Source organism: Heptranchias perlo, chromosome 23, assembly GCF_035084215.1.
Source record: "Heptranchias perlo isolate sHepPer1 chromosome 23, sHepPer1.hap1, whole genome shotgun sequence".
Lineage (NCBI taxonomy): Eukaryota > Metazoa > Chordata > Chondrichthyes > Hexanchiformes > Hexanchidae > Heptranchias > Heptranchias perlo.
In genome coordinates, this window is record NC_090347.1 from 6,083,901 (window position 1) to 6,105,154 (window position 21,254).

At 51.1% G+C, this 21,254-nt stretch overlaps 1 protein-coding gene across 2 annotated transcripts in view; it reads left to right on the top strand.

The window, feature by feature from the left end:
- Positions 1-21,254, top strand: part of prkcab (protein kinase C, alpha, b) — a 350,330-nt gene that overhangs the window by 190,793 nt on the left and 138,283 nt on the right. For both annotated transcript variants that reach the window (XM_068003889.1, XM_068003891.1), the window contains exons 4-5: positions 9,410-9,521; positions 19,511-19,642. In XM_068003889.1, coding sequence (XP_067859990.1) covers positions 9,410-9,521; positions 19,511-19,642 — 244 coding nt within the window. The remainder of the gene's footprint in view (positions 1-9,409; positions 9,522-19,510; positions 19,643-21,254) is intronic.

Consider the following 21,254-nt stretch of genomic DNA (forward strand, 5'->3'; position numbering starts at 1 on the left):
CCATTTTGCCATTGTTGGCAATTGCAGTGCAGTGTGTATACATGTGTGTGTACGTATGTGGTGTACGCGGTGTCTGCGTGCGCCCGCGCTCTAACTTGAGGGTACTCGCTCCTTCACTTGTTCCTCTGGTGTTTCCACCCCAACAGGTAGGGGACCTGCTTTAAGAACATAAGAAATAGGAGCAGGAGTCGGCCATCCGGCCCCTCGAGCCTGCTCCGCCATTCAACAAGATCATGGCTGATCTTCTACCTCAACTCCACTTTCCTGACCATCCCCTTCTCCCTCGATGCCTTTAATATCTAGAAATCTATCGATCTCTGTTTTGAATGTACTCAATGACGGAGCCTCCACAGCCCTCTGGGGTAGAGAATTCCAAAGATTCACCACTCTCTGAGTGAAGAAATTTCTCCTCATCTCTGTCCTAAGTGGCCTACCCCGTATTCTGAGACTGTGACCCCCTGGAGGTCCAGCACTACCTATGCTGTTGCCAATCAGTGAGAAAGATTTCCAGGGATGCGCCCCTAGGTTGACCTCCGCTCAGTGTCTCCCTACAGCTGAGATATCGCGGACACTGCCCCCATGCATCGCCACCTCACGATGGTCCGGTGATGTGCAGCACCGTTAGAAACTGACGCCGCACACTCTCTGATTGGTGGTGGACCACGAGGAAGAGCAAATCAATGGGGCCGTGAGCTGTCCCTTCCCCCTCGGATGCGTTGGTGGAAATGGGCAGTCCCACTGGCAACTCATCACAACCAGGACAGAACAGAAACTTTACCAGCACCAGCTCTGGTCGGCCCAATAACCATTTTTGTTGATTCTGGCTTTACTTCTCAATCTTCTCAGCCTGTCCCTCCACCCTCCTTTTTCCAGAAACATGTCCATTTGTCTTGAATTACTTGCTTCAGAGGCCTCCCTTATTCCCTATGTCTGTTGCCCCGAAGGAGTGTGGCCGTTCTGCCTGAATTTGAGGTTTACTGCTCCATTTTCTGAACCTTTCACCAATGTGAACAATTGTCTGGATCTAGTCTTTCAATCCTGTTTATTAGTCATCTTGAAGGCAGCCCCATTCCAGTGAGAAGTTTCAGTTGGGGTGGGTGGGTGGTGGAGTGTGACCTGCGATTGAATTGTGTGGTAATGGGGAGTGGTCTGTGACGGTGGAGTTTTGTTGTGAGGGGTGACTGACTGGGATTCCCTTTAGCCTTTGAGTTAGAAAGATCAGAAGTTTTCCACTACCTGAGGTGCAATGTAAGGTCCACCAGCTCCTTGATTTTAAAAATTCTCATCCTCAAGTTCAAATCCCTCCTTGGCCTCGACCCTCCCTATCTAACCTACTCCAGCCCTCGACCCTCCCTATCTGACCTACTCCAGTCCCTGACCCTCCCTATCTGACCTACTCCAGTCCCTGACCCTCCCTATCTGACCTACTCCAGTCCCTGACCCTCCCTATCTGACCTACTCCAGTCCCTGACCCTCCCTATCTGACCTACTCCAGTCCTAGACCCCTCCCTATCTGACCTACTCCAGTCCTCGACCCTCCCTCTCTGACCTACTCCAGTCCCTGACCCTCCCTATCTGACCTACTCCAGTCCCCGACCCTCCCTCTCTGACCTACTCCAGTCCTAGACTCCTCCCTATCTGACCTACTCCAGTCCCTGACCCTCCCTATCTGACCTACTCCAGTCCCTGACCCTCCCTATCTGACCTACTCCAGTCCTAGACCCCTCCCTATCTGACCTACTCCAGTCCTCGACCCTCCCTCTCTGACCTACTCCAGTCCCTGACCCTCCCTATCTGACCTACTCCAGTCCCTGACCCTCCCTATCTAACCTACTCCAGTCCTCGACCCTCCCTCTCTGACCTACTCCAGTCCCTGACCCTCCCCATCTAACCTACTCCAGTCCCTGACCCTCCCTCTCTGACCTACTCCAGTCCCTGACCCTCCCTATCTAACCTACTCCAGTCCCTGACCCTCCCTATCTGACCTACTCCAGTCCCTGACCCTCCCTATCTAACCTACTCCAGTCCCTGACCCTCCCTATCTGACCTACTCCAGTCCTAGACCCCTCCCTCTCTGACCTACTCCAGTCCCTGACCCTCCCTATCTAACCTACTCCAGTCCCTGACCCTCCCTCTCTGACCTACTCCAGTCCCTGACCCTCCCTATCTGACCTACTCCAGTCCCTGACCCTCCCTCTCTGACCTACTCCAGTCCCTGACCCTCCCTCTCTGACCTACTCCAGTCCCCGATCCTCCCTATCTGACCTACTCCAGTCCCTGACCCTCCCTATCTGACCTACTCCAGTCCCCGATCCTCCCTATCTGACCTACTCCAGTCCCTGACCCTCCCTCTCTGACCTACTCCAGTCCCCGATCCTCCCTATCTGACCTACTCCAGTCCCTGACCCTCCCTATCTGACCTACTCCAGTCCTCGACCCTCCCTATCTGACCTACTCCAGTCCCTGACCCTCCCTATCTGACCTACTCCAGTCCCTGACCCTCCCTATCTAACCTACTCCAGTCCCTGACCCTCCCTATCTAACCTACTCCAGTCCTCGACCCTCCCTCTCTGACCTACTCCAGTCCCTGACCCTCCCTCTCTGACCTACTCCAGTCCCTGACCCTCGCTATCTGACCTACTCCAGTCCCTGACCCTCCCTCTCTGACCTACTCCAGTCCCTGACCCTCCCTATCTAACCTCCTCCAGTCCTAGACCCCTCCCTATCTGACCTACTCCAGTCCCTGACCCTCCCTCTCTGACCTACTCCAGTCCCTGACCCTCCCTATCTGACCTACTCCAGTCCCTGACCCTCCCTATCTGACCTACTCCAGTCCCTGACCCTCCCTATCTGACCTACTCCAGTCCTAGACCCCTCCCTATCTGACCTACTCCAGTCCCTGACCCTCCCTATCTGACCTACTCCAGTCCCTGACCCTCCCTATCTAACCACTTCCTTCGCTCCACCATTGGCGGCCGTGCCTTCAGCTGTCTAGGCCCTTGGCTCTGGAATTCCCTCCCTAAACCTCTCGGCCTTTCGACCTCTCTCTCCTCCTTTAAGTCACTCCTTAAAACCTACCTCTTTGACCAAGCTTTTGGTCACCTGTCCTAATAACCCCTATGTGGCTCGGTGTCAATTTCTAATCTCATTAACCCCTGATGAAGCGTGTTGGGACATTTTACTACGTTAAAGGAGCTATATAAATGCAAGTTGTTGTTGTTTGTTGTCCATTTCTGTGGGGAATGACAGACTACTCACCACCCAGTGTTTCCCCGTGACCCCACTGCTGAGTTTGTGAACCCCGAGGACCAGGAATCATTCGTCGAAATCAGAGTCCTCTTGGCATAAATTGGTAATACCAGTGTCAGGATGATGTCATCGTAACCCTCTTGCCTTCGTTGCTTGGCTCGGTCGGTGTACAACTGTGGAAAACTATGAGGTGTTACCATGGCATCATGTCGCCATTTAGCTTATGCTAATTTGGTGCTAACAATAATTCCATTGTTGTAATGCAATTGCTCCGATAGGGGGGTGTTAATGGAGGGCTGGCAGTGAGTGTGAGTTGGTAACTCAGTGCACTGACTGGTTGCCACATTGAACGTCATCGGGGCGATGCGATTGTGCAAGGTTCGTTCGCACAATTCTACACACCCTCACTGACTCTCTGGCTGCCCGTCTTGCAATAAACGGCGGTGCTGGTCAGCTGTGTCTCCCTCTCCCTCCTCTCTACCATCAGTGCCAGATCCTTAAGCCATCCTGCCCTGCACCCTGGATCTCTATCCTCGTGCACCCTTCATTTTGCTGCATCTTCCAAATCCCCCTTGAAACCCACCACTTTGACGGGGCCTTTGGCCCACCTTCCCTAGCTCGCCTCCTGTTTCTGCTCCGGTCTGAGCCCCCCTAACTGTGAAACACTTTGGGATGCCCTGTGACATTAAAGGAAATTGTATAAATGCAAGTTGTTGTTGCTGCCGCTGACCTCCACAGGCCTGCTGAGAATTTGCCGCCAGGAATCTTAAAATTAGAGCGAGGCCATTTAGGAGTGAAATCAAGAAGCACCTTTTCACACAAAGGGTAGTGGAAATCTGGAACTCTCTTCCCCCCAAAAGGCTGTGGGTGGTGGGGGCCAATTGAAATTTTCATGGTTGAGATTGATAGATTTTTGTTGGGTAAAGATATCTCGGGATATGGAGCATAGGCAGGTAAATGGAGTTGAGGTACAGATCAGTCATGATCTAATTGAATGGCGGTACAGACTTGAGGGGGCTGAATGGCCTCCTTCTGTTCCTATGTTCGTCAGAGGCACCATCCTAAGGTCAAAGGGTTTTAAGAGAGGCCAGGCGAGCATATCCCACTCCTCTCTAGCTGCTACTTCGGAACCAGCTGATGTATGAGAGAATCCTGGCACGGTGACTCCCTGCATCCCGCACTCGGGAGGCAAGAAGCTTCCGGATTCTGCCTCGTGCTTCCCCTTGGACTCCTGGGGCCAAGGTCAGAAGGCAGCCGTTTGGGGGACCCCACCTCCCAGCAATCTACGGGATGGTAGCTTTTTCACTTCACGGACCGTAACCGAGCGAACCCGAAACGCTCGCGCGCTCCTTCACAGGGCTCGGAACATTTTAATCACCACACGGCGGGGAATGAAATGACTGGGCCGTAGGGGATTGTTAAAGACCAGAACAGTGCATCAAACACCGCTGAAACGGTCTCACTGTTCAGATTGTAACCTCGGTTGTTTGGCTGTTTCATCTTGATATCATAAGAGAAAATAATGGAATTCTAGCTTCGGAGGAGGAAAAGGAGCCAGGAAACGCATTAATGCTTCGGCCTCTGTTCCAAGGGGTTCTGTGAATCTTTTGAATTCACTGCATCAGGTGGAGGAGCCAGAATTTAGATTGTGTTGTTATGTTAACATTTTCATTTAATTTGTCGTCGCACCAGCAGAATAATGAGGGAATTAACACGATGACAGCTCAGGTTTTTGGCATCGATAATAGGTTGTTCCCACGGCAACTCAGCGACAGGGGGAGAAAACACACACACAAACACACACACAAACACACACACAAACACACACACACACAAACACACACACACACAAACACACACACACACAAACACACACACAAACACACACACAAACACACACACACACACACACACACACACACACACAAACACACACACACAAACACACACACACAAACACACACACACAAACACACACACACACACACACACACACACACACACACACAAACACACACACACACACAAACACACACACACAAACACACACACACAAACACACACACACAAACACACACACACACAAACACACACACACACACACAAACACACACACAAACACACACACACAAACACACACACAAACACAAACACACACACACACACAAACACACACAAACACACACACACACACACACACACACACACAAACACACACACACACACACAAACACACACACACACAAACACACACACAAACACACACACACACAAACACACACACAAACACACACACACACAAACACACACACACAAACACACACACACAAACACACACACACACAAACACACACACACAAACACACACACAAACACACACACACACAAACACACACGGGCCTGATCACTTTGAGTGGCACAGCTTCATTATTGGAGTGTGGAGCGCACTCAGTGCTGTATAAATCAGGCTTTACTTGTGTAAGGGGAGTTTAATGGTAATTGGAGAAATCAAGCAGTTTGATCTGATGTGTTTGTGAATGGTCGTTAACTGGTCTCAGAATATGCCTCAGGATTGTATCGCCCTTCTTAAAGGGGCTGTGCACCACAATCACCTGCACATTTCTCCTTTCAGTTTTCTCTCGAGGCATTTACTCTTGCTTGGGTACAGTTTCAGAGGGGCAGTCAGTCCTCGGGTACTTCACCCTCGTCCGATGGTATATAACACACTGAGTGCGGGGGGAGCGGACCCTGACCGCGGGAGGGGGGTGGGGAGCGGACCCTGACCGCGGGAGGGGGGGGGGAGCGGACCCTGACCGCGGGAGGGGGGGGGAGCGGACCCTGACCGCGGGAGTGCGGGGGGAGCGGACCCTGACCGCGGGAGGGGGGGGGGAGCGGACCCTGACCGCGGGAGGGGGTGGGGGGGAGCGGACCCTGACCGCGGGGGGGGGGGGAGGGGGAGCGGACCCTGACCGCGGGGGGGGGGGGAGGGGGAGCGGACCCTGACCGCGGGAGGGGGTGGGGGGGAGCGGACCCTGACCGCGGGAGGGGGTGGGGGGGAGCGGACCCTGACCGCGGGAGGGGGTGGGGGGGAGCGGACCCTGACCGCGGGAGGGGGTGGGGGGGAGCGGACCCTGACCGCGGGAGGGAGGGGGGGGGGGGAGCGGACCCTGACCGCGGGAGGGAGGGGGGGGGGGGAGCGGACCCTGACCGCGGGAGGGAGGGGGGGGGGGGAGCGGACCCTGACCGCGGGAGGGAGGGGGGGGGGGGAGCGGACCCTGACCGCGGGAGGGAGGGGGGGGGGGGAGCGGACCCTGACCGCGGGAGGGAGGGGGGAGCGGACCCTGACCGCGGGAGGGGGGGGAGCGGACCCTGACCGCGGGAGGGGGGGCGAGCGGACCCTGACCGCGGGAGGGTGGGGGGGAGCGGACCCTGACCGCGGGAGGGGGTGGGGGGGAGCGGACCCTGACCAGTTATCTAATTGGAATCAAGACCGTACCGTGTGGGGAAATTGGAATCTGCCATCTCTCTTTGATGTACAGCTGTGGACACCATCAAGATCTTACAAGCAAACCCCCAAAGCTTATATATTCCTTTCCAGATCCACGTGCAGCTTCTCCCACTACAGTCGGTTCAGCTCCTGCTCCTGAGATCCTTGTTCTATAAACCCACATTGATCGGCATTAAATGGTGGCAGTGTAACAGTTCATCCTGTGATTGATCGAGGGTCTTGTGTCAGAACCACTGCTGTTCACCTGCTGCAGAGCAAACCATACACTTGGCTTCAGTCCTTGGCTCAGCGATGCTCCAGCTCAGATAGCCTTTGTCGCCGGGAGCAGTAAAATCACCATGAATTTAAAGGGGAGGGGACCGTGTAGCCAACAGACCTTATACCCACATAAATGCTCCCCTCATTGTCAATCTTAGTGCCTTTTATATAAAAACAATTACAAATGTTTACCTTTTAGAAGAATCTCGTTGTCATAATCCCAGATGCCACCATTTATGTTGGTGATGACGAGGTTACTACAGGGGAGCGAGTGTGAACTATCCATCAGCCGCACGGAGAATTGTCCGTCTCTCTGGTTTAGTCCCGAGCCAGATGTTGCTGTGGTTTTAGGGTGTTGAGCTGGAGGACGTGGAAACCCGCCTCTTATATCACAACGCCCTCTACTCGCCTCTTAAGTTGGTTTCCCCACTGAGTATTAGAAAGAAAGAAAGAAGTTGCATTTATATAGCGCCTTTTGCAACCACAGGACGTCCCAAAGCGTTTTACAGCCAATGAAGCACTTTCTGACGTGCTGTAACGTAGGGAAATGAGGTGGACAATTTATGCACAGCAAGGTCCCACAAACAATCAAACTGTTTTAATGGTGTTGGTTGAGGGAGAGAACTCTCCTGCTCCTCTACAAAATAGTGCCATGGGATCTTTCACGTCCACCTGAGAGGGCAGACGGGGCCTCGGTTCAATGTCTCATCCGAAAGACGGCAACTCAGACAGTGCAGCAGTCCCTCAGTACTGCACTGGGAGTGTCAGCTGAGATTTTGTACTCAAGTCTCTGGAGTGGGATTATGAACCCACTCACTGCCTTCTGTCTCAGAGGTGAGAGAGAGAGTTGCTACCCACAGAGCCATGGGGCTGACGCCCATTTAGGTAAGAGATGGCTGCTTTGAGGTGATAGGTTGGGTCAGAGCACCAATACCGCGGGTAGGGACAGGGATTTGTGGTCAGTGTGATTCTCCGTGATGGGAAGCAGCGATATGTGTGAATTTGATTTGTTTAGTCTAGTTAGCAGTCTAATCAAATTCTAAATCTGAATCCAGCTATTCTGCATTATGAAAAGTTTCTTGCCCCATAATCATGTAAATGAGGTGACTGTGTTATGCTCCCGGGACTGATGCGTATTTACTAATGCAGCTCTGTTCATTCCCAGAGATATTTATTCCAAAGTTCAGCATTTAGTTGCTGCAAATTTTCCTATTACCTTGTCACCAGTGTCAATTTTTGAGGTGCGTCTGCTTCTGCATGTGTTCATTTCTGAAATGATAAATGCTGGAAACGTGAAATAAAAACACTCGATGCTGGAAATGGACAACGGGTCAGTCTGCCCCTGAAGGAGGAGGACGGGAGGCTCAGTGTTGACCAGTCGTTCTCCTCCAGATCCTGATTGACCAGATCGGCCTTGGCGGGAGGGGCGCTCTGCCTGGGCGAGGTGGAGCTTAGTCTTAGCGGGGTGGGGGTGGGGGTGGGGGAGGGGGAGGGGGGGCGCTCTGCCTGGGCAGGAGGCAGGTGGGGAGGGTGCTCAATCTGGGGGGGGGGGCTGGGGGCGGAGTTGTGGAGGGAAATGGGGGTACGCAGCACTCGGTCTGGGGGGGGTGAGGGCAGCACTCGGACTGGGGTGGTGTGTGAAGGAGAGTGGGGGGGTTTGAGGGGGTTTGTGGGGACGGGGCCTCAGTCTGGGCAGCAAATGTGAGGATGAGGAACAGGAAGTGAATCCCAGAGACTTGATTACAACCGACATCTGCAGAGTTACATTATGAGCGGGCAGTTTGCTGCCCAGTGTATCCCTCACTCTCACTCTCACTCTCACTCTCACTTCAACAGGAGTGCCCCGCGGACAGCAGGTTTTGGAGGAGAGGGGAAAAGAGCAAATAATTTTAGGGAACTACGAGTTTACAACAGCCCTGTGATGGCGTCTCCTGGTTTGCGGAATTTCTGGTTAATGTAACACTTCAGTTTCACACCTGCAGCCAAACCAATGAGTTTTTGATTGTGAAAGGGTCAGTTCGATGCCATCTCCGGATGGTGTTGTGGGGAATGGTCTGATCCCAGCTGTAAAGTCCCTCTGAATGTGGAGGGGTCACTGAGAGATCAGTTGCAAATTCCTGAATTGGAGATAAAGTTGTTGAAAAGCTGATGTTACTCGACGTCCCTGCCTCCCTCCCTCGCTGTAGTAACGTTTAGCTTGAGTTTGCAGCATCAGATGGAGTGATGGGACTGCAGCCTCCTTGCTCTGTCTGTGTTGTGTGTACACTCCGAGATCAGGAGAGGGGTCGCCATGTGGGAATTTTAAACCCACCCGGATCATTGAGGAAAACTGAGGATTTTTTAAAAAAAAAACAAAGAATTAAACCTGGGATTTTTTTCTGCTTCTATTTCCAGGACCCGAGGAGCAAACACAAATTTAAAATCCACACTTATGGCAGCCCGACATTCTGCGATCACTGCGGCTCGCTGCTGTATGGCCTCATTCACCAGGGGATGAAATGTGACAGTGAGTTTCCTCTTAGTATTTAGCTAAGTCCTCGAGCAGAGAGCAGGGTGGTCCTGAGTTTGTTTAATTGGGGCCATAAGGCCATAAGACCTAAGAGAAAGGAGCAGGAGAAGGCGATTCGGCCCCTCGAGCCTGCTCCACCATTTAATGAGATCATGGCTGATCTGATTTTTACCTCGGCTCCACTTTCCTGCCCTTTTCCCCATATCCTTTGACTCCCTTGCTGATCAAAAATTTGTCTAACTCAGCCTTGAATGTATTCAATGACTCAGCCTCCACAGCTTTTTGGGGTAAAGAATTCCAAAGATTCACGACCCTCTGGGAGAATAAATTCCTCCTCATTTCCATCTTAAACGGGCGACCCCTTATTCTGAGACTATGCCCCCGAGTTTTAGATTCCCCCATGAGGGGGAACATCCTCTCAGCATTTACCCTATCGAGTCCCCTCAGAATCTTGTATGTTTCAATAAGATCTCCTCTCATTCTTCTAAACTCCAATGAGTATAGACCCAACCTGTTCAATCTTTCCTCATAAGACAACCCTTCCATACCCAGAATGAACCTAGTGAACCTTCTCTGAACTGCCTCCAATGCAAGTATATCCTTCCTTAAATAAGGGCACCAGAACTGTACGCAGTACTCCAGATGTGGTCTCACCAGCACCCTGTACAGTTGTAGCATGACTTCCCTGCTTTTATACTCCATCACCCTAGAAATAAAGGCCAATATTCCGTTTGTCTTCCGGATTACCTGCTGCACCTGTATGTTGACTTTTTGTGTTTCATGTACGAGGACACCCAGATCCCTCTGTACCGCAGCATTTTGTATTATTTCTCCATTCAAATAATATTTTGCTTTTTTATTTTTCCTCCCAAAGTGGATGACTTCACATTTTCCCACATTATATTCCATCTGCCAAATTTTTGCCCATTCGCTTAACCTGTCAATATCCCTTTGCAGACACTTTGTGTCCTCATCGCAACTTGCTTTTCCATCTATCTTTGTATCATCAGCAAATTTGGCCACAAGACACTCTGTTCCTTCATCCAAGTCATTGATATATATTGTAAATAGTCGAGGCACCAGCACTGAGCCCTACTGCACCCCACTAGTTACAGATTGCCATTTTGAAAATGACCCTTTTATCCCGACTCTTTGTTTTCTGTTAGTTAGCCAATCCTCTATCCATGCCAGTATATTACCCCCAACACCATGAGCTCTTATCTTGTGCAGTAATCTTTTATGTGGCACCTTATCGAATGCCTTTTGGAAATCCAAATATACTGCATCCATCGGTTCCCCTTTATCCACCCTGCCCGTTACTTCCTCAAAGAACTCTAATAAATTTGTCAGACATGATTTCCCCTTCATAAAACCATGTTGACTCTCCTTGATTGTATTATGAGTCTCCAAATGTCCTGCTACTACTTCCTTAATAATGGATTCTAGCATTTTCCCAATAACAGATGTTAGGCTAACTGGTCTATAGTTACCTGCTTTCTGTCTCACTCCCTTCTTGAATAGGGTGTTACGTTTGTGGTTTTCCAATCCGCTGGGACCTTTCCAGAATCTCGTGAATTCTGGAAGATTACAACCAATGCATCCACTATCTCTGCAGCCACTTCCTTTAAGACCCTTGGATGCAAGCCATCGGGTCCAGGGGACTTGTCAGCCTTTAGACCCATTAGTTTACCTCGTACTTTTTCTCCAGTGATAGTGATTGTTTTTAGTTCCTCCCTCCCCTTTGCCCCTTGATTTTCTACTTTTATTGGTATGTTATTAGTGTCTTCCACTGTGAAGACAGATACAAAATATCTGTTCAATTCCTCTGCCATTCCCATGTTTTCCATTATTATTTCCCAGTCTCATCCTCTAAGGGACCAATGTTTACTTTAGTTACCCTCTTCCTTTTTATATACTTGTAGAAGCTTTTACTGTCAGTTTTTATGTTTCTTGCTAGTTTACTCTCATAATTTATTTTCTCCCTCTTTATTATTCTTTTAGTCATCCTTTGCTGGTTTTTAAAGTTTTCCCAATCTTTGGGCTTACCAGTAATCTTTGCCATGTTGTATGCTTTTTCTTTTAACCTGATACCATCCTTGACTTCCTTAATTCGCCAAGGTTGGTTCACCCTTTTTGTGGAGTCTTTCCTCCTCACAGAGATATATTTTTGTTGCGAGTCATAAAATATCTTTTTAAATGTTTGCCACTACTTATCCACCATCATAACATCTAATCTATTTACCCAGTCCACTTTAGCCAATTCCACCCTCATTCCTTTATAATTGCCCTTATTTAAGTTTAATACAGTAGTTTCAGACCCAAGATCCTCGCTCTTAAACTGGATGTGAAATTCTATCATGTTATGATCACTGCTTCCCAAGGGATCTTTTAATTTGAGATCATTCATTAATCCTGTTTCGTTACCCATTACCAGATCCAAAATGGCCTGTTCCCTGGTTGGTTCCCCGATGTATTGGTCTAAGAAACAGTCCCTAATACACTCTATGAATTCCTCCTCAGGGCTATTTTTGCCAATTTGATTTGTCCAATCGATGTGAAAGTTAAAATCGCCCATGATTATTGCATTACCTTTTTTACAGGCCCCCCTTTATTTCCTGATTAATATTTTGCCCTACAGTGCAGCTACTGTTAGGAGGCCTATATACTACTCCCACCAATGATTTCTTTCCCTTGCTATTTCTTACCTCCACCCAAATTAATTCGACATCTTGATCTTCTGAGCTGAGATCATTTCTCACTATTATACCAATTTCATCCTTTATTAACAGAGCTACCCCACCTTTGGGCACTTTGGGACAAATCACACTGAAACCAACACTCACTGTTGAGCAACTCCTGAGTGATTCAGCTCCTTGGCTTGTTCCATCGGTGCCCGACCCTGGGCCGTCGGTCCCTCGTTCCATCGGTGCCCGACCCTGGGCCGTCGGTCCCTCGTTCCATCAGCGCCCGACCCTGGGCCGTCGGTCCCTCGCTCCATCAGCGCCCGACCCGGGGCCGTCGATCCCTCGCTCCATCAGCGCCCGACCCTGGGCCGTCGGTCCCTCGTTCCATCAGCGCCCGACCCTGGGCCGTCGGTCCCTCGTTCCATCAGCGCCCGACCCTGGGCCGTCGGTCCCTCGTTCCATCAGCGCCCGACCCTGGGACTGTCGGTCCCTCGCTCCATCAGCGCCCGACCCGGGGCCGTCGATCCCTCGTTCCATCGGTGCCCGACCCGGGGCCGTCGATCCCTCGCTCCATCAGCGCCCGACCCTGGGCCGTCGGTCCCTCACTCCATCGGTGCCCGACCTGGGACTGTCGGTCCCTCGCTCCATCGGTGCCCGACCCTGGGCCGTCGGTCCCTCGCTCCATCGGTGCCCGACCCGGGGCCGTCGGTCCCTCGCTCCATCGGTGCCCGACCCGGGGCCGTCGGTCCCTCGTTCCATCAGTGCCCGACCCGGGGCCGTCGGTCCCTCGTTCCATCAGTGCCCGGCCTGGGACTGTCGGTCCCTCGCTCCATCGGTGCCCGACCCTGGGCCGTCGGTCCCTCGCTCCATCGGTGCCCGACCCGGGGCCGTCGATCCCTCGCTCCATCAGCGCCCGACCCTGGGCCGTCGGTCCCTCGTTCCATCGGTGCCCGACCCTGGGCCGTCGGTCCCTCGTTCCATCGGTGCCCGACCCTGGGCCGTCGGTCCCTCGCTCCATCAGCGCCCGACCCTGGGCCGTCGGTCCCTCGCTCCATCAGCGCCCGACCCTGGGCCGTCGGTCCCTCGCTCCATCAGCGCCCGACCCTGGGCAAAGGTCACAAACACCCCCCTCTCCAGTATCACACACCCCCCTCTCCAGTATCACACACCCCCCTCTCCAATATCACACACCCCCCTCTCCAATATCACACACCCCCCTCTCCAGTATCACACACCCCCCTCTCCAATATCACACACCCCCCTCTCCAATATCACACACCCCCCTCTCCAGTATCACACACACACCCCCCTCTCCAGTAATACACACCCCCCTCTCCAGTATTACACACCCCCCTCTCCAGTATTACACACACCCCTCTCCAGTATTACACACACACCCCCCTCTCCAGTATTACACACACCCCTCTCCAGTATTACACACCCCCCTCTCCAGTATCACACACCCCCCTCTCCAGTATTACACACCCCCCTCTCCAGTATTACACACCCCCCTCTCCAGTATTACACACCCCCCTCTCCAGTATTACACACCCCCCTCTCCAGTATTACACACCCCCCTCTCCAGTATCACACACCCCCCTCTCCAGTATTACACACCCCCCTCTCCAGTATTACACACCCCCCTCTCCAGTATTACACACCCCCCTCTCCAGTATCACACACCCCCCTCTCCAGTATCACACACCCCCCTCTCCAGTATTACACACCCCCCTCTCCAGTATTACACACCCCCCTCTCCAGTATCACACACCCCCCTCTCCAATATCACACACCCCCCTCTCCAATATCACACACCCCCCTCTCCAGTATCACACACACACCCCCCTCTCCAGTATTACACACCCCCCTCTCCAGTATTACACACCCCCCTCTCCAGTATTACACACACACCCCCCTCTCCAGTATTACACACACCCCTCTCCAGTATTACACACACACCCCCCTCTCCAGTATTACACACACCCCCCTCTCCAGTATTACACACCCCCCTCTCCAGTATTACACACACCCCTCTCCAGTATTACACACACACCCCCCTCTCCAGTATTACACACACCCCTCTCCAGTATTACACACACACACCCCTCTCCAGTATCACACACACCCCTCTCCAGTATTACACACACACACCCCTCTCCAGTATTACACACACACCCCCCTCTCCAGTATTACACACCCCCCTCTCCAGTATCACACACCCCCCTCTCCAGTATCACACACCCCCCTCTCCAATATCACACACCCCCCTCTCCAGTGTCACACACACACCCCCCTCTCCAGTATTACACACACCCCTCTCCAGTATTACACACCCCCCTCTCCAGTATCACACACCCCCCTCTCCAGTATTACACACCCCCCTCTCCAGTATCACACACCCCCCTCTCCAGTATCACACACCCCCCTCTCCAATATCACACACCCCCCTCTCCAATATCACACACCCCCCTCTCCAGTATTACACACACACCCCCCTCTCCAGTATTACACACACACCCCCCTCTCCAGTATTACACACCCCCCTCTCCAGTATTACACACCCCCCTCTCCAGTATTACACACCCCCCTCTCCAGTATTACACACACCCCTCTCCAGTATTACACACACACCCCCCTCTCCAGTATTACACACACCCCTCTCCAGTATTACACACACACCCCCCTCTCCAGTATTACACACACCCCCCTCTCCAGTATTACACACCCCCCTCTCCAGTATTACACACACCCCTCTCCAGTATTACACACACACCCCCCTCTCCAGTATTACACACACCCCTCTCCAGTATTACACACACACACCCCTCTCCAGTATCACACACACCCCTCTCCAGTATCACACACACCCCTCTCCAGTATTACACACACACACCCCTCTCCAGTATTACACACACACACCCCTCTCCAGTATTACACACACCCCTCTCCAGTATTACACACACACACCCCTCTCCAGTATTACACACACACACCCCTCTCCAGTATTACACACACCCCTCTCCAGTATTACACACACACCCCCCTCTCCAGTATTACACACACACCCCCCTCTCCAGTATTACACACACCCCTCTCCAGTATTACACACACACCCCTCTCCAGTATCACACACACACCCCTCTCCAGTATTACACACACACACCCCTCTCCAGTATTACACACACCCCTCTCCAGTGTTACACACACACCCCCCTCTCCAGTATTACACACACACCCCCCTCTCCAGTATTACACACACACCTCTCCAGTATTACACACACACACCCCTCTCCAGTATCACACACACACCCCTCTCCAGTATTACACACACACACCCCTCTCCAGTATCACACACCCCCCTCTCCAGTATTACACACACACCCCTCTCCAGTATCACACACACCCCCCTCTCCAGTATTACACACACACACCCCTCTCCAGTATCACACACACCCCTCTCCAGTATTACACACACACCCCCCTCTCCAGTATCACACACACCCCTCTCCAGTATCACACACACACCCCTCTCCAGTATTACACACCCCCCTCTCCAGTATTACACACACACACCCCCCTCTCCAGTATTACACACACACACCCCTCTCCAGTATTACACACACACACCCCTCTCCAGTATTACACACACACCCCCCTCTCCAGTATTACACACACACACCCCTCTCCAGTATTACACACACGCCCCCCTCTCCAGTATTACACACACACACCCCTCTCCAGTATCACACACACACCCCTCTCCAGTATTACACACACACACCCCTCTCCAGTATTACACACACACCCCCCTCTCCAGTATTACACACACACACCCCTCTCCAGTATTACACACACACCCCCCTCTCCAGTATTACACACACACACCCCTCTCCAGTATTACACACACACCCCCCTCTCCAGTATTACACACACACACCCCTCTCCAGTATTACACACACACACCCCCCTCTCCAGTATTACACACACACACCCCTCTCCAGTATTACACACACACACCCCTCTCCAGTATTACACACACACACCCCTCTCCAGTATCACACACACACCCCTCTCCAGTATTACACACACACCCCCCTCTCCAGTATCACACACGCACCCCTCTCCAGTATTACACACACACCCCCCTCTCCAGTATTACACACACACACCCCCCTCTCCAGTATTACACACACACACCCCTCTCCAGTATCACACACACACCCCTCTCCAGTATTACACACACACCCCCCTCTCCAGTATTACACACACACACCCCTCTCCAGTATTACACACACGCACCCCTCTCCAGTATTACACACACCCCCCTCTCCAGTATTACACACACACCCCCCTCTCCAGTATTACACACACACACCCCTCTCCAGTATTACACACACACCCCCCTCTCCAGTATTACACACACACCCCCCTCTCCAGTATTACACACACACCCCCCTCTCCAGTATCACACACACACCCCCCTCTCCAGTATCACACACACACCCCCCTCTCCAGTATCACACACACACCCCCCTCTCCAGTATTACACACACACACCCCTCTCCAGTATTACACACACACCCCCCTCTCCAGTATTACACACACACCCCCCTCTCCAGTATTACACACACACCCCCCTCTCCAGTATTACACACACACACCCCTCTCCAGTATTACACACCCCCCTCTCCAGTATTACACACACACCCCCCTCTCCAGTATTACACACACACACCCCTCTCCAGTATTACACACACACACCCCTCTCCAGTATTACACACACACACCCCTCTCCAGTATTACACACACACACCCCTCTCCAGTATTACACACCCCCCTCTCCAGTATTACACACACACCCCCCTCTCCAGTATTACACACACACCCCCCTCTCCAGTATTACACACACACACCCCTCTCCAGTATTACACACACACACCCCTCTCCAGTATTACACACCCCCCTCTCCAGTATTACACACACACCCCCCTCTCCAGTATTACACACACACACACCCCTCTCCAGTATTACACACACACACCCCCCTCTCCAGTATTACACACACCCCCCTCTCCAGTATCACACACACACCCCCCTCTCCAGTATTACACACACACACCCCCCTCTCCAGTATTACACACACACCCCCCTCTCCAGTATTACACACACACCCCTCTCCAGTATCACACACACCCCCCTCTCCAGTATTACACACACACATCCCCCTCTCCAGTATTACACACACACCCCTCTCCAGTATCACACACCCCCCTCTCCAGTATTACACACACACCCCTCTCCAGTATCACACACACCCCCCTCTCCAGTATTACACACACACACCCCCCTCTCCAGTATCACACACACCCCCCTCTCCAGTATCACACACACACCCCTCTCCAGTATTACACACACACACCCCTCTCCAGTATTACACACACACCCCCCTCTCCAGTATTACACACACACACCCCTCTCCAGTATTACACACACACACCCCTCTCCAGTATTACACACACACCCCCCTCTCCAGTATTACACACACACACCCCTCTCCAGTATTACACACACACACCCCTCTCCAGTATTACACACACACACCCCTCTCCAGTATTACACACACACACCCCTCTCCAGTATTACACACACACACCCCTCTCCAGTATCACACACACACCCCTCTCCAGTATTACACACACACCCCTCTCCAGTATTACACACACACACCCCTCTCCAGTATTACACACACACCCCCCTCTCCAGTATTACACACACACACCCCTCTCCAGTATTACACACACACACCCCTCTCCAGTATTACACACACACACCCCTCTCCAGTATTACACACACACACCCCTCTCCAGTATTACACACACACACCCCTCTCCAGTATTACACACACACACCCCTCTCCAGTATTACACACACACACCCCTCTCCAGTATTACACACACACACCCCTCTCCAGTATTACACACACACACACACACACACACACACATTTACCCCTAGTGCTGGTTGAGAGCATGGCTGGAAGAGCAGAGATTAATTGTGCACTTCCTGTGACACAGTGCTCGGAACCAGTTCACTGTTTTACTCCGTTTCTCTGAATCTTCGGAGACTGGGAATGTTTTTCTCTTCCATCATTTACGTTCTTGCAACATGAATGTTAATTTCCGGATGCAGAAATGTACATTTAATTGAGCCACAGCTTGCACAAAGAAGTCTCATAATTTAGATGATAAACTAAGCAACACATTAATGGAGTGTAATGTTAGAATTTCCATTAATGTGTTGTTGTGGGAGTGAGGGAGGGAATGCACCAAAGCTGCTTGTGTAAAAACAGACTCTGGTGTCTAATAACCCAGCCGTCAAATCCCTTTCTCTTGTCAGTCTCCTCGATGTGATTCTTCAACGTGGCATCGCAGTAAATTAGCATTGATATCAGCCTGAACTTTTGCAGGAATGCTATTTGAGGCTTGGATCTCTTCGACTTATTAAAAGAAAAATATCTCTAGGATAAGCAGCCCTTTACTGCAGCTCAGAATCCACAGAGCTGAGAATCAAACCATCAACACGACACTTGAAAGGATCGGCACTGTTAATGTTTCATTAGTTTCACTCATTTAATCTGACAGAAGTGTAAACGTGCGGCTCCATTTGGGGCCAGACTCATTCCAGATGTTTTTCCCTCCCCTCCTTCTGAGGGACTGACTCCGCAGCTGCAGGTCACCTCCCCCAGTATCGCTCCAAGTGGCCATTTTCCATGTGTGAGGCTGGGCAGTGAGCATCGACAGGCTATTTGGCTATGAAGGGCATCACAGGCCGTCCTGGTCCTCTTCCAGGTCCTGGTCCTGGTCCTCGTCCCCATCCCCGTCCTGGTCCTGGTCCTCATTTGATGTCCACACGTGCACTTTTAAGAAGGAGCCATTGGCCAGTGATCAGCAGCTGTAACCTTGGTTGATTTCTCCCCTTCCCCCAACCAATAACCTGAGCCCGGAAACGTTTGGACCAATTCTACCAAAGCACTGCCACTTTAACTGAGATCATCTAACTCTGCTTGATCTGGGGATAGGAATTGGAACCTTCCTGGTCTCTCTGGCTCAGTTCCTCGCTGGCAGTGCATTAAACGGGGGAAATACACGTTCATTTTTAATGACAGTTCCCTTCCCGTTTCCCCTCTTCCCTTCCTGTTTCCCACAAGCACAGAAGATAGTTTTTCTGAATAGTTCAGGATGGTGAATGTTTGTAGGTTTGTAACGGCCGTTTCTAAAGTGAAGCTAACTTTCTGCTCCACAGCCTGCGATCTGAATGTGCACAAGAAATGTGTCATAAACGTGCCCAGCATGTGTGGAACGGACCACACAGAGAGGAGGGGCAGGATATTCCTGAAAGTGGAGGTCCCCGGTGAGAACCAGCTCCGAGTCACAGGTAAACTCTTCACTGCATCTGTGCAGGAACCAGCAGCGCTGCATCGAGAAGCTTCCAAGTTAATTGCATCGCAGCACAAAACCACCTCTGAAATGAAACAATATTTTTCCTCTTCCCTAGCCTAGGGGTGCTGACTGTAGCACCCCAACACCTGTGGACTCAACGCAGACCTGAACCTTTGACCTTCCTGGTGGTTCCTGCTCTGTATCATATACCGAGTGCACTCTGGCAGTTCTGGATGTTCCTTTTGTCATTTTCTTATTTCATTCCTTTACCAAATAAAAGCACTGGACTAAATCAGTGCAGGCAAACGCCCGTCCCCCATAATCATAAAATATATATTTATTTAAATATATACCTTAGGCAAGGGTTAAATTACAAGGAGAGATCACACAAACTAGGGTTGTTTTCCCTGGAGTTTAGAAGATTAAGGGAGGATTTGATCGAAATTTTCAAGATATTATGGGGAACCAAAAGGTAGATAGAGAGAAACTCTTTCCGCTGGTTGGGGAGTCCAGGACTGGGGGACACAGTCTAAAAATTAGAGCCAGGATTTTCAGGAGTGAAGTTCGGAAACACTTCTACACCCAAAGGGTGGTGGAAGTTTGGAACTCTCTTCCACAAACGGCAGATGTTGCTAGGACCAGGATCGGGACGGCTTGTAATGCTGAATTGTTAATTTAAAATCTGAGAGTGATAGATTTTTTGTTAGCCCCATATCCCTTAATACCTTTGGTTAAGGCGGGTATATGGAGTTAGGTCACAGATCAGCCATGATCTCGTTGATTGGCGGAACGGGCTGAAGGAGCTAAACGGCCAACTGCTGGTCCTATCTTCCTAGATGTGAAATCCATTGCGATTGATTGTAATATTTTGCTTTCTTCTTCGATTTCTGAATACGGTGTCTTTTTTGTATATTGCGGATCCTTGCATGGACCGTGCCACTTCAGGTGTTTGCTGATTTACAACACAGTTTATGTTGAAAAGGGTCTTTTTGCTGGTGGGTGGACATGTTTCTGATAGGTAGGATTTTATCAGTGGTGAATCTCACTTGATGTGCCTGAATGTGTCCCCGTTCACTGCATCACGACTTTATCACTTATGTCTTAAAAGCGTGTGGAATTATTATTTATAATAAAAAAAAACAGAAAATGCTGGAAAATAATCAACAGATCAGACATCATCCGTGGAGAGAGAAACATAGTTAACGTTTCAAGTCGATGATCTTTCATAGAATCATGCAATGATATGGCACAGAAGGAGGCCATTTGGCCCATTGTGCCTGTGCCGGCTCTTTGAAAGAGCTATCCAGTTAGCCCCACTCCTCTGCTCTTTCCCCATAGCCCTGAAAATTTCTCCCCTTCAAGTATTGATCCAATTCCCTTTTGAAAGTTACTATTGAATCTGCTTCCACCGCCCTTTCAGGCAGTGCATTCCAGATCATTATAACTCACTGCGTAAAACAAATTCTCCTCATCTCCTCTCTGGCCTCTTCTCTTTCATCAGAATACAGTTATTATTTGTAGTTATTTGTTGCATGACGTGACTTTTAAAATTTAAATGTTTGTGCGGTGGGGGCCAGGTGGGACTGAATGAGCCTGAGTGCGAGGGG